Consider the following 11,611-nt stretch of genomic DNA (forward strand, 5'->3'; position numbering starts at 1 on the left):
CCAATCCACATGGGAACACAGCTGTGCAGACACAGTCTGTGGGGTAGACCCTGCCCGGAAGCGGCAGATGGGGAAGGAACAGTGAGGCCCACCCCTCATATGCAGTCCAACGGAAAGTCACGGGACATACCTTTCTTGCCATCCCCAGAGGTGAACTCGTTCGGAAAGAACTCCTGGGAAATAAAACCAAGGTAAGACACACCTATAGGGGGCGCTGCTGGGTTGTTCATCAACGTCAGGCTGGGGTGAGGGAGTTAGGAGTTAAAGTAATGTGGACCAGCCTGAACTTAACCATCCCTGCTGATTCCCAGCCCCAGGTCAGCAGGCGGCCAGCGGGGCATCTGACTAGCCAGGGGAAGACCCGGATTTTGCCATCTGCTGGGAGAAGAGAAAGTCATTGCAGAGAGTGGTTCCCAGGGCCGTGGAGGGCGTCTGAGGCTCGCCTGCTGGAGTCATAAAGCCCAGCCTGGGGTCTGCGAAGGCAGCAAGGGGGGTGTCTGCTCATGGCTCTCAATATCTTCCAGAAGCCTAATGGAAACTGCGCATCCAGCAGGGACAGGGATACGCGGGCTAATTAAAACACCGAGTTTCTTTACGTTGTCAGAAATTAGACCGACTTAATGTTCTCTCAGACTGATCAGATGCTCTGATTAGAGTTTGACATCTGATTAGTAAGAATGAGGAAGAGGATTTGTTTTGCAATAAATACATGGCGTTTGTAGTCAGAATCCTTTGGTGCATGAGGTCAAGGGTGGGTGGGGAGAAATTGAGTACTTGGTGGTACTGAGGTGAGAGCCTTTCAAAATGGTTTCAGCTAAAGACAAAACAGACAAAAACAGGGGAGGGACAGTGCTTTCTTTCAAAGTGACAGAAGCCAGTCTGCCCCCTGCTGGGACCCTAGTATGTGGGGTGTGCCTGCATGCAGAGAGGAGGTGTAACACCAGGTGTCCCCAGCAGGGCCACAGCAACAGCAGTTCTTTCCCTTGTGGCTTTTGCTGCTCTGAAGAGGCTGGGCCCCGCTCACAGGCAGGTTCCGCAGCAGCTGCAGGAGGGCTGCCTGGAGGCCAGGCCTCGGGCACTTACCTCGCCTACCCGGTTGATGGCGCAGGTGAAGCAGTGATTGGCAATGGCTGCATTTCTGGCCTCGATTGGCCACAGGGACTCACTGTGAGAGTGGAAGGAGAGGAACCAGGTTGCAGACTTCCCAGCCAGGCTCAGAGGATGCTCAGCCCCGAGCTGCAGCCCGGGTGCCAGCCTTCCAGGCCTGCAGTGGAGATGGCCAGGGAGACTCACTGCATCCGTGGGTGACCCCAAACCCACAAACAGGCCAGCTCGTCCCCGGCTCAAGCCAAAGCGGCCTTTTGGAGAGGGCCCAACGCAGTAGAAGCAGCCCTGGATCAAAGCCTCACCCTGACTCAGTTTCCTTTTCTGAAACTTCCTCAGAGACCATGCAGATGAAGCTTCTGGGGGCGGGGTGGGAGGCTGTGTGGCAGGAACCCCTTAACTGCTGCTTCTCACTCGTTCCCTCCTCCCAGGTGGGGGTCAGGAACCCACCTCCCAGGCTGGTAAATATCAGAAGGGAGCTGGGGCCCTGGTGGCTTGTATGTAACATGTCCCCCAATCCCTACCCTGCTGTGCTGCCTTGCAAAGCAGTCTCTACAGGGGGAGATTTCAGGCCTAGCAAACAGAGTACACGTGAAAGGAATTTAGGTTGTAGGTGGGCATTGCCTCCCCTGTGCTCGCTCCCATTTCCCAGTGACCCCCATCTCCCTCTTCTGAACCCTGAGTCTCGCAGCCGAGGCCCCCTGGTTCTCCTACGGGCCCGGGAAGGAGTCATCCCACAGGCACAGCTGAGCTGCAGGTCTCCCTCAGTCTAGCACCTGTGAAGTGGGGACAGGGTGGGAAACTTCGCCCCAACCAGACAGGTCCTTCCCCAGCCCACCAAAGAAAATGTGCCGCGGGATTCAGTGGGCCTCCTTGTCACTAATTATCTGTCTGAGGAGCAAGGTGATTAGGATTCTGAACTGACAGATGTAATGCCCACTTAGAAACGCTGAGTGACTGGGAGCGGGATGCCCTGGAATCTTCCTTCCTGTCAGCATGCACCTGGTTTAAACCACAGAGTAGGTGGAAGGGGTGGGTGGGTGCTTGTCACAAGCCTAATTCTCAGGAGGATTCACGAGTCTGGAAGAAAAAAAATCACAGGCTTGATTGAGGGGACTCATTTTGCCGCTTTTCTTCCCCCTCCAGCTGCTAAGCCGAGCTGACAAAACTTTTAAGAAAGGATTTTTACAGAAACACACCCGTCAATGACATTTTCGGGAATTAAACAGACAGTTGCAGAGCAAGTGCCATAAAACATCGTTCTTGCAGTTCTCCAGGGTGGGTGCGGAGTGCAGGACTCAAAACCACAGCTGGCAATAAAACGGAGGCTCTCAAAACTAGCAAGGGGGGGCTTCCCTGGTGGCGCAGTGGTTGGAAGTCCGCCTGCCAATGCAGGGGACACAGGTTTGTGCCCCGGTCCGGGAGAATCCCACTTGCCATGGAGCAGCTGGGCCCATGAGCCATGGCTGCTGAGCCTGCGCGTCGGAGCCTGTGCTCCACAACGGGAGAGGCCACCACAGTGAGAGGCCCACATATCGAAAAAAAAAAAAAAAAGCACTTTGCCTCCATTGGGTGCTTGGAACTGTGGGATCCACAAATGAGGATACCCTTCCAATCTGTGCATGTGCACGTGTGTGTGTGTGTGTGTGTGTGTGTGTGTCTGGGGGGCTCTGATACAGGAGGTGGGAGATGCTGGAGAAGGGGATGGATGCTTCCAGAAGCTGTGAGCCGATGCTTGTGCGCAGCTGGTGGGGATCTGCCTGGCATCGTGCTTGCCATCAATTCTACAAATAATCATTCAGTATTTTAAGAAACTCAGAGTTACACCATCCTAGTGAACCACCTGTTGTAATTTTCCCACGCTCTACGACCATCCTTGGTCTTTGCAGAGTTCTGATCCCAGCCTGGAAACATCTTTTTGCTCACAGGCTTTCATCATGACGCTGCAGTACCTCCATGAAGATTTGTTTTAGTGGCTGTATGATAACCCATGGAAAAGACGGGCTGGCGTTGACCTGACTCTGACCTCTCTCTCCCTGCCAGCTTTTCTTGTAATCAATCATGCTGCCATGAGCATCTTCAGGCAGGCAGCCTTCCCCTCCTCTCTCAGATGCATCCTCAGGCTAAGGTTCTCAGACTATAATTATCTGGTCAAGGTGTGGACACTGTGGGAACTTGTGAGACATACTGCTTCTGAAAGACCTGTCAGAGTTTTAACTGCCAGCAGAACCATATCCTTGGAGGGCACCAGTTGGACCACTGTTGGCCAAGGAAGGAAGATGGATAACTTAATAAGCCAAGGACATGTGTGTATTACGTTGAGGTGCTTCTGTTTGCTTAATTGGGGCTGATAAAAGCCTGGGGGCGCTTGGTTGGAGAGGTGACCATCTGATTCCAGGCCACAGCTGTGCCCAGCCCAGCCTGATAGCAGCTGTACCCGGTGGGGCACTGGCTCCAGGATCCACCAGGGACCCCCTTGGGGAGATGAAGCTTGCTGGATGTCTTACACATGGCCGGCAGGAGAGGCTGCTCTAGGGCCCAGAGGTTCTGCCCAGGCTTGGTGGCCCGGCGACCAGGAATCACCCTTTGTCGCAACTGCCAACGGACGTTGTCATAGTGGCCATGCTGCCAGGAGGCCCCCAGAGATTCTCTGAGGAGAGATCCAAGACTCGAGGGTCCCCTTCTGCCCGACAGTGTGCCCCTAGACTCAGACAAGATGGGGTGCATGGATGGGGTGGCAGGTCTGGGGTAGCAGATGGGGGTCTGCGTTCTGTGAGGGACCTGCTGTGCAGATCAGAACACTGAGGGAAGTCACACTGTGGAGGGGGCATCACGCTCAAGAGAAAGGTAAAGTGAATGTCACATCCTGACTTTCAGAAGAAATTAGACTGAAATTTCATGGAGAGCGAGGACAAGAATGACAGGGGTGGGCTGACAGGGAACTCAAGACTGCCCCCCAGAACTCCCCCAGCTGACCCCACGTGGGGACCGGGACTCCCCCTCCTGGCCCTGCCCAGATGACAGAGAGTGAAAGCCAGTACCTCCCGACCCAGGAATGCTGCTTTGGAGGAAGTGAGCTGGGGAGAGAGGTATTTGCACACAAATTCCTAGAGCTTTGGTACTTGTTGATGATGCAAAGCTGGAAACCACCCAGAAGCTCAGCCTTTGGGGAGAGAGAAGCAGCGGAACTGCAGTCGTGCTGGGTCATCTCAGCCGCCTGCTCTTATTCACTGAGGGGCCCGGGGCTTGCCCAGGAGCTCAGGGCTGCCAGGCCCACCCTCTACCCTGGTCACAACAGCTTTATCTACTCAGGGGTGAGGTTAACACCCAAACACGGGTTCTGTGTTATCAGAAGGAAACACTTGGTTGGCTAAAAACAGGTTTCAGAGCCACCTGACTGATGTCTTAAGGACCCTCTCAGCTCCGACCCATCGTCTGCTCCTTCTCTCGTCTGGGTGTCTGCCTTCCGTGCTCCAGACTCTGCAGACAGGAGACTTAGGACTCCACATTCGTCACCCCACCTCCCAACCCCCCAGGAGCACAGCTGTGACAGGAGGGGGAGCTGAAGCTGGCCAGGTACCTCCGATGCTCCAGACCCCTTAGAAGGGGAGCTTTTCTGAATCCTGTCAGCAATGGGGGAGATTATTATTACCTGAGACACCATCATAGCCAAGGATGGTATTTTATAGTATAGCACAGCTCTTTAGGAGGGATAGTAATTGACACTTGGAGTATTTTTTCGCAGAAAAGTCGGCACCGTCCCAGGGTTCAGATGACCTGGTGGTCGCACCTGCCTGCTGTTTCCCAAACCTGCCTCCGCGTCCTGCAGCCTGCCCCCAGAACCCTCCCAAGTCCCTTGTGCCAAGTGACCTGAGCACTCCGATGGTGGCTGAGGGGTTGAAGATGACCTCAGCACCGTTGATGCTATACATGAGCCAGTTGAGGGGGTGGTGCCGCCCGTAGCAAATGTTCACGGCGATCCTCCCGAACTGAGTCTGGAACACGGGGTGGCCCAGGTTTCCCTCCATGTAGTATGTGGACTGGAAGACAAAGGGTCATGTATGCATGCCTCTGAGCTGTCAAGTTTCCCTTTCCTTAGACTTGACAGAAAAATGAAAGGTCACCCATACTCCAAAAGGGTTGCTCCTGGTATGACTCTACTTTAAGTTCCAAAATTTCAATCCACTTAAAAAAAAAAACCCAAAATCTGAAAACCCAGACACAATAATAGCAAGCTGACCCAAGGGGAAATCACCGTGGCTTGAGCACTTACCCACAATTTCTTTTGTGGGATGTTAAAAAGTCCCCAAAGAACTTCCCACAGTGTTTCAAAGATAAACTTGGTTAGGTTTCAATCATGGTACAACTAGAGGCTGAGGTGTGTGGTCAGTGTTAACACAAGTTGGTCAATGTCCTCACCAACCACCTGTTCCCATAAGAAGGTTAGAGCTGAAGGGACGGGGGCTCGTCCAGAGCAGCTCTTACCCTGCTTGGGGAGAACAGCGTAGCCCAGTGGACACAGCACCTGCCCGGCTAACGAAGGCCAATATGAGACTAGAATCCCACTCTGAAAGTGCTCTTCTCCACAAAGCTCCCTGGGCACCCTGCCTGGGGTCAAGGATGTCCCTGTGTGGCAGGCAGGTGGGACACAGTCCTGCCAACCCTGCCTCTCCGCCTGCCCCCTTGGGGTGCTGGTCAGGGTCTCACACAGATCTGCTTCCTGCCTTTTGCCTCCTCCCATTAATTTCAAAATTCGTCAGAGTCGGGCAGCAACCAGGATGTGCACACATGGTGGACGCCAGAGCAGATCCTTGTGTGTTGAGACAAGCCCGTCACTATCTGTGGGGAGCTAAAGATTAATCCCAGGGTAAACAGGTGAGGGGCACGTCTTCCCGCCCTCGCCTCCAGCTGTCACTGGGGAATGCTGGCTTCTTCTTTCTCCCCAGAGGGCCTTGGCTAGCTCTGCACATCCTTTCTCGTCTGCCTGACCAGCCTGAGAGTGGCTGGGACCCCCACAATCAGGGAGGGTGGCGAAGGATGGGGATATCACATCCTGAACAACTGTACTTACTGCAGATCAAATTCACACTTCATATCTTAGGCATTAGGTGGCATTTCCCTCCTTCAAACATCCACCTCCCTCCACCTACACACCCATGATGGGCATTAACTGACCAGAACAGCTCCCCTGACTTATAGCCTGATTATGGGCACCAAGCCCCAGCTAACACACCTGTGCACAGACACACATTCCTCGCTGTCACCTGACACGTGGACGTGGCTGACTCAGACCCCATGGGAGCCATGGACAAGGACCTCTCCCCACCAAACAAGAACTAGACTGTGACGGACGAGGAGTTCAGGGCCTGAAAGGGACCGTGGGAATCATTTCACGCTTGTGCACTATTGATTTTGGTTTTAATTTGTATACGACTTACTTCAAAGAAAAATTCCAGGAAGCCAAATCAGGTTATATTTTTAAAAAAATAGCCCTCTGTGCTAAAGGTCTTTGGGACTCACCGGGAATCCCACTGCATCCCATCCACCTGTATGATGCAGTGCAGTGCAGGGAGGCCCCCAGCGCTGCTGCCACACCGTGCTGCAGCTGCGCTGGTCATCTGAGGGGCAGCTCACCTCATTGAAGTCTCCCACTCTGGGGATGTGATTTTTCCTCGTCTTGCCCAGGACGGCTCCAGAGTTGGAGATCACCACGGCTGTGTTCCACAAGATGTCCCCATGCTCCGTGTCTCGCTCCAGGATGGGGGACACCACCACCATGTCATGCTTCCTTGCCAGCTGGAAAAAGGAGCACGGCACAGTCCTATTTTCAAATCAAGTGTCATACATTTTTATGGAAGAATCTAATGGTCCTCCTAGATAGGTAGACGGGGTTCTGAGCTCTCCCTGCCTCTGTTCTTTGAAGACTAAATGCCAGTGTTGTCCTGACGCCCAAGCTTAGCTAAATAGGAACCAGCATCGTCCTTGTGCACTGTTGGTGGGAGTGTAAAAACGGTGCAGCTGCTGTGGAAAACAGTATGGCGATTCCTCAAAAATTAAAAACAGAACTACCGTATGACCCCATAATGCCACTTCTGTGTATATACCCAAAATAACTAAAATTAGTCTTTTTTCTCTTTCTGATACAAGTGAGAATAATAACTATTTATTCATTCACTTTACCATTTACTATATGCCACGTTTGTGCTAATAGGCGAAATGCATTCTCTATTCTTAAGCAGTCTAAACTTAAATAATTCTAGTCAGAATTAAATCACTTGAAATTTCAATTAGCCTAGCAACCCTAATGAGAGGGTGTATGGGTTATATCAGGATTTCTGAAATATTGAAAATAGCCCTGGGGACCTTTTTTAGTGTGGATAAGGCTGATTTCCTAATTCTAAAGGGTGCACAGAGAGCTAAGTCTTTTGTTTTCCAATGCTGTGAGCCCTATACAAAGATCACAGACCCTACAGTACAAATAATATAAAAGCAAGACTTAAAAGCCACTTCCCATAGACCTTCAGATCCAGAGGCAATAACAAGACAAAACAAAAAAGAAGGTAACAAGCATTGACAAGATGTGGGGAAACAGGAACCTTCATAAACTGCCAGTGGGAATGTAAATGATGCCGCGTTCCTGGCGGAGTTAAACACAGTTACCGTAGGAGCAGTAACCGTGCAGGAAAGTAGATTTTCACACCGATGTTCTGAGCAGCGCTATTCACAACAGCCAAAAGGTGGAAGCAACACAAGCATCTAAATAAATCGTGGTGTATACATGCAATGGAGTATTATTCAGCCTTAAAAAGGAAGGAAATCCTGGCCTATGGATGACACGGCTGTCATCCCTGACATGGATGAACCTGACAACCTTATGCCAAGTGAAATCAGCCAGGCGCAAAAGGACAAACACTGCAGGAGTGCACTCATGTGAGGCATCTAAGCTAGGCAAATTCACAGAAACAAAGTGGAACGTCAGGCACCAGCAGCTGGGGGTGGAGGGGGTTGTTGCATGGGTGGAGGGTTTCAGATTTACAAGATGACAAAGTTCTAGAGGTTTGCTTCACAACACTGTGAAGATACTTAACATGACTGAACTATACATTTAAAAATGGTTAAGATGATTAATTTTATGTTATGTGTTTTTTACCATAATAACAAAGAAAAAAGGGATTTCCCTGGCGGTCCAGTGGTTAAGACTCTGCGCTTCCATGGCAGGGGGTGTGGGTTTGATCCCTGGCTGGGGAACTAGGATCCCACATGCCACATGGCACAGCCAAAATAAATAAAATTAAATAAAATAAAATAAATCATATGTCTCACTATACAAAAAAACCCCAGAACCAAACCAAACATAACTCTTGACACCAAATTCCTTTTGTCTCAAATAAGAAGCTCAGGATCTGGTGACCAGGATGAGCAGCCCCAGCTGGTCATTTGTCATCAGCTCTTACCAGCCCGTTGCTACTTCTGACCTTAATGACAGAACAGAGGGATGGCACGGCGGGCAGAAGGGGATGCTATGAGCTACATGGGGGCAGCTGTGGTCCCGGGGCCCTCGATGCAGACAGGGGTCCCCTGGGACCAGCTCATCCCCATCCTCCCTTTGCTCTTCCTTCCTCCCACCCTGGTTCAGGCACGCCATCTGCAATCACTTCCTGCCTCGTAGCACAGAATCAACAATCTGGTGGCTGAGAGAATTTTCCCTACGAATCACTATGATTACAGTTCTGCTCCAAAAGCCGCTAAGTATATGTAGAAAGTCTGAAATGGGACATTGGAGAAATGAAAGGAGTTTTTTTTTTCGAGGTGAGAATAAGCATAAGTCACCATTCGTAACCTCTTGGGATGTCATTGGGGTTTTCTGGATGACCGCTTTATTAAGATACAATTCATGGAGCATAAAGTCCATTCTTTCAAAGTGTGACATTCAGTGGTTTTCAGTACATTCAGAGTTGTGCAACCGACACCACAAACTAATTTTAGAACATTTTCAACACCCCAAGTGGAAACCCTGTCCCCATGAGCAGTCACTCCCCATCCCCTCTCCCCGCCCAGCCCCTGGCAACCACTAATCTGTTTTCTGCCTCCAAGCGTTTGCCTATCTGGGACATTTCATATAAATGGGATCATAGAACATGTATTATGAGGTTTTAATAAAGAAAAAGGAAGCCCAGTTTCTACACTGATGAGACGGGCCATGCAGAGTTGCTTCTATAACTCAGGCAAACAGCAAGTGGGGTAGCAGAGCTGTGGACACAGACTCGACCTTGACCTCAGTCCCCGAGTGCCAGCGCCACACTTGCCAGCTACAGACCCTACTACGGGAGTCATCTCCAGGACCCCCTCCGTGGGCTGCAGCCCCCTCACTTAAAAAGCCATTAAGGGCCCTTCTGGCTCTGAAACTCTGATTTTAAGTGAAAGTACACTAGGGACTTCCCTGGTGGTGCAGTGGTTAAGAGTCCGCTTGCCAGTGCAGGGTACGTGGGTTCAAGCCCTGGTCTGGGAAGATCCCACATGCCGCAGAGCAACTAAGCCCGTGTGCCACAACTACTGAGCCTGCGCTCTAGAGCCCACGAGCCACAACTACTGAAGCCCAGGTTCCTAGAGCCTGTTCTCTGCAACAAGAGAAGCCACCACAATGAGAAGCCCGTGACTGCAATGAAGAGTAGCCCCCGCTCGCCACAACTAGAAAAATTCTGCACGCAGCAACGAAGACCCAACACTGCCAAAAATAAATAAATAAATACACAAATAAATAAATTTATTAAAAAAAAGAAAGTACACTAAAAAAAGGGGGGCAGGGGCAGTAAATAGTCTTATCTCTTCTCACCTGGCAAAGCAAGAGCCAAATGTGTGCGTTTTCCACGGAGAAGGGCCACCCCTGGCAGCAGCGGCCTCTCTTTGTGACCTGCCCGTGTTTGGCTGCTGCCAGAGGTTAGTTAACAGTTAAAGGTAGGTTAACATCTTACCTCTTGACAGAACTTGGTGGTGGGCCCGTCCTCTGCTGACTCGGCAAATTCCGTCCATGGAAGCTTCTCTCTCGTACAGAAAGCAAAGGGCATAGCTGTGGAGAGGAGAAAGGTCAGAATCACATCCAAGCTCATGGCCTCTGAGGGGGGTCCTTGGCCTGGTGGGGGAGGGTTTCCACAGGAGACCCCAGCCCCAAGAGCCTTGGCCTGCCTTCTGAAGCCCATCCCTGGCTGTGGGGACGCCTCCCCTTTAGGCTTCATGGCAGAATAAGAGGCAAGGACAAATGTCCTTCCTATGGTCTTAAAAACACTTGCAACAGAAATCTGAACAGATACTTGCACACCCACGTTCACAGCAGCATGATTCAGAACAGCCAAAAGATGGAAATGACCCAAATGTCCATCAGTGGACAAATGGATTAACAAAATGTGGTCCATCCATTAGATGGAATATTATTCAGCCTTAAAAAGGAAGGAAAGTTTGACACTTGCTACAACATGGGTGAACCTTGAAGACATTATGCACATTGAAATAAGCCAGACACAGAAGGACAAGTGCTATATGGTTCTACTTACATGGGGGACCTAGTATAGGCACGTTCACAGAGACAGAAAGTAGATGGTCGGTGCCAGGGGCTGGGGGAGGGGAGAATGGGGAGATGTTTAAGGGGGACAGAGTGTCAGTTTGGGAAGATGCAAAGGTTCTGGAGATGGATGGTGGTGATGGTTACACAATAATGCGAATGTACTTAATGCTACAGAACTGTGCATTTGAAAGCGGTTAAAACGGTAAATTTTACGTTATGCCTATTTTACCACAATTTTAACAATACATATATATATGTTAAATTTTTTTTGCAAAAGGTGTAGCCAGGAACTGTTCCCAACCAGCAGATCCCGAGGTGCTGGCCAATCTGCTGGTTGGTTAAGAGCACAACAAAGGCTCCTTGGGGACAGCGTCAGAAGGCCACGGAGGATGGTGCTCGGACCCTCACATATCACCATAGGAATGTTCATCCTCCCAGGGACTGAGGCTTGTTCAGGAACAAGAAAAGCCATTCATTTAATGACACCATCAGAAGTTTGGGAACCACTGGGTAGGCTGAGCACTCCCCAAGGATAAAAGCATTATTTCTGTGACCTCTGGCTAGATGCCACCATCTAGGGGGCTAATTCAATAGGAAATTTCATTAACTCACTGATTTTTGTTTGCTTAAAAAAAATAGCAGGTACATATACACGCAGTAACAATTCAAAGAACACCATGCACACCGGATTCTCAAGGGCAGTTTCCTTTATGGGGTGGAGGGGGCTGCGATGGGGGTAGGCACAAGGGACCTCTGGCTGAGTGTGTCCTACTGCTCCACAGCCTCAGCCACGTGCATCCACACCCGCCAGTCTAATGCTGTGAGCTGGGATCTCATTGGGATTAGATATGCGTTTCCCGTGTCACCACTGAGGTGGAGCACCTGGCCACATGGTTGCTGGCCTTTCTGGATTCATCCTCCAGATGATCTTGTCCGTACCCTTTGTCC

General features: G+C 50.7%; 1 protein-coding gene across 1 annotated transcript in view; it reads right to left on the bottom strand.

Moving 5' to 3' along the window:
* UPB1 (beta-ureidopropionase 1) overlaps positions 1–11,611 on the bottom strand; it is a 27,005-nt gene that overhangs the window by 3,340 nt on the left and 12,054 nt on the right. Inside the window, exons 4-8 of the mRNA XM_007451038.1 lie at positions 10,077–10,171; positions 6,739–6,900; positions 4,975–5,144; positions 1,084–1,165; positions 131–173 (exon numbers count right to left, since the gene is read on the bottom strand). Of these exons, the coding sequence (XP_007451100.1) occupies positions 131–173; positions 1,084–1,165; positions 4,975–5,144; positions 6,739–6,900; positions 10,077–10,171 (552 nt within the window). The remainder of the gene's footprint in view (positions 1–130; positions 174–1,083; positions 1,166–4,974; positions 5,145–6,738; positions 6,901–10,076; positions 10,172–11,611) is intronic.

Source organism: Lipotes vexillifer, unplaced genomic scaffold, assembly GCF_000442215.2.
Source record: "Lipotes vexillifer unplaced genomic scaffold, Lipotes_vexillifer_v1.1 scaffold1783, whole genome shotgun sequence".
In the NCBI taxonomy this organism is placed as follows: domain Eukaryota; kingdom Metazoa; phylum Chordata; class Mammalia; order Artiodactyla; family Lipotidae; genus Lipotes; species Lipotes vexillifer.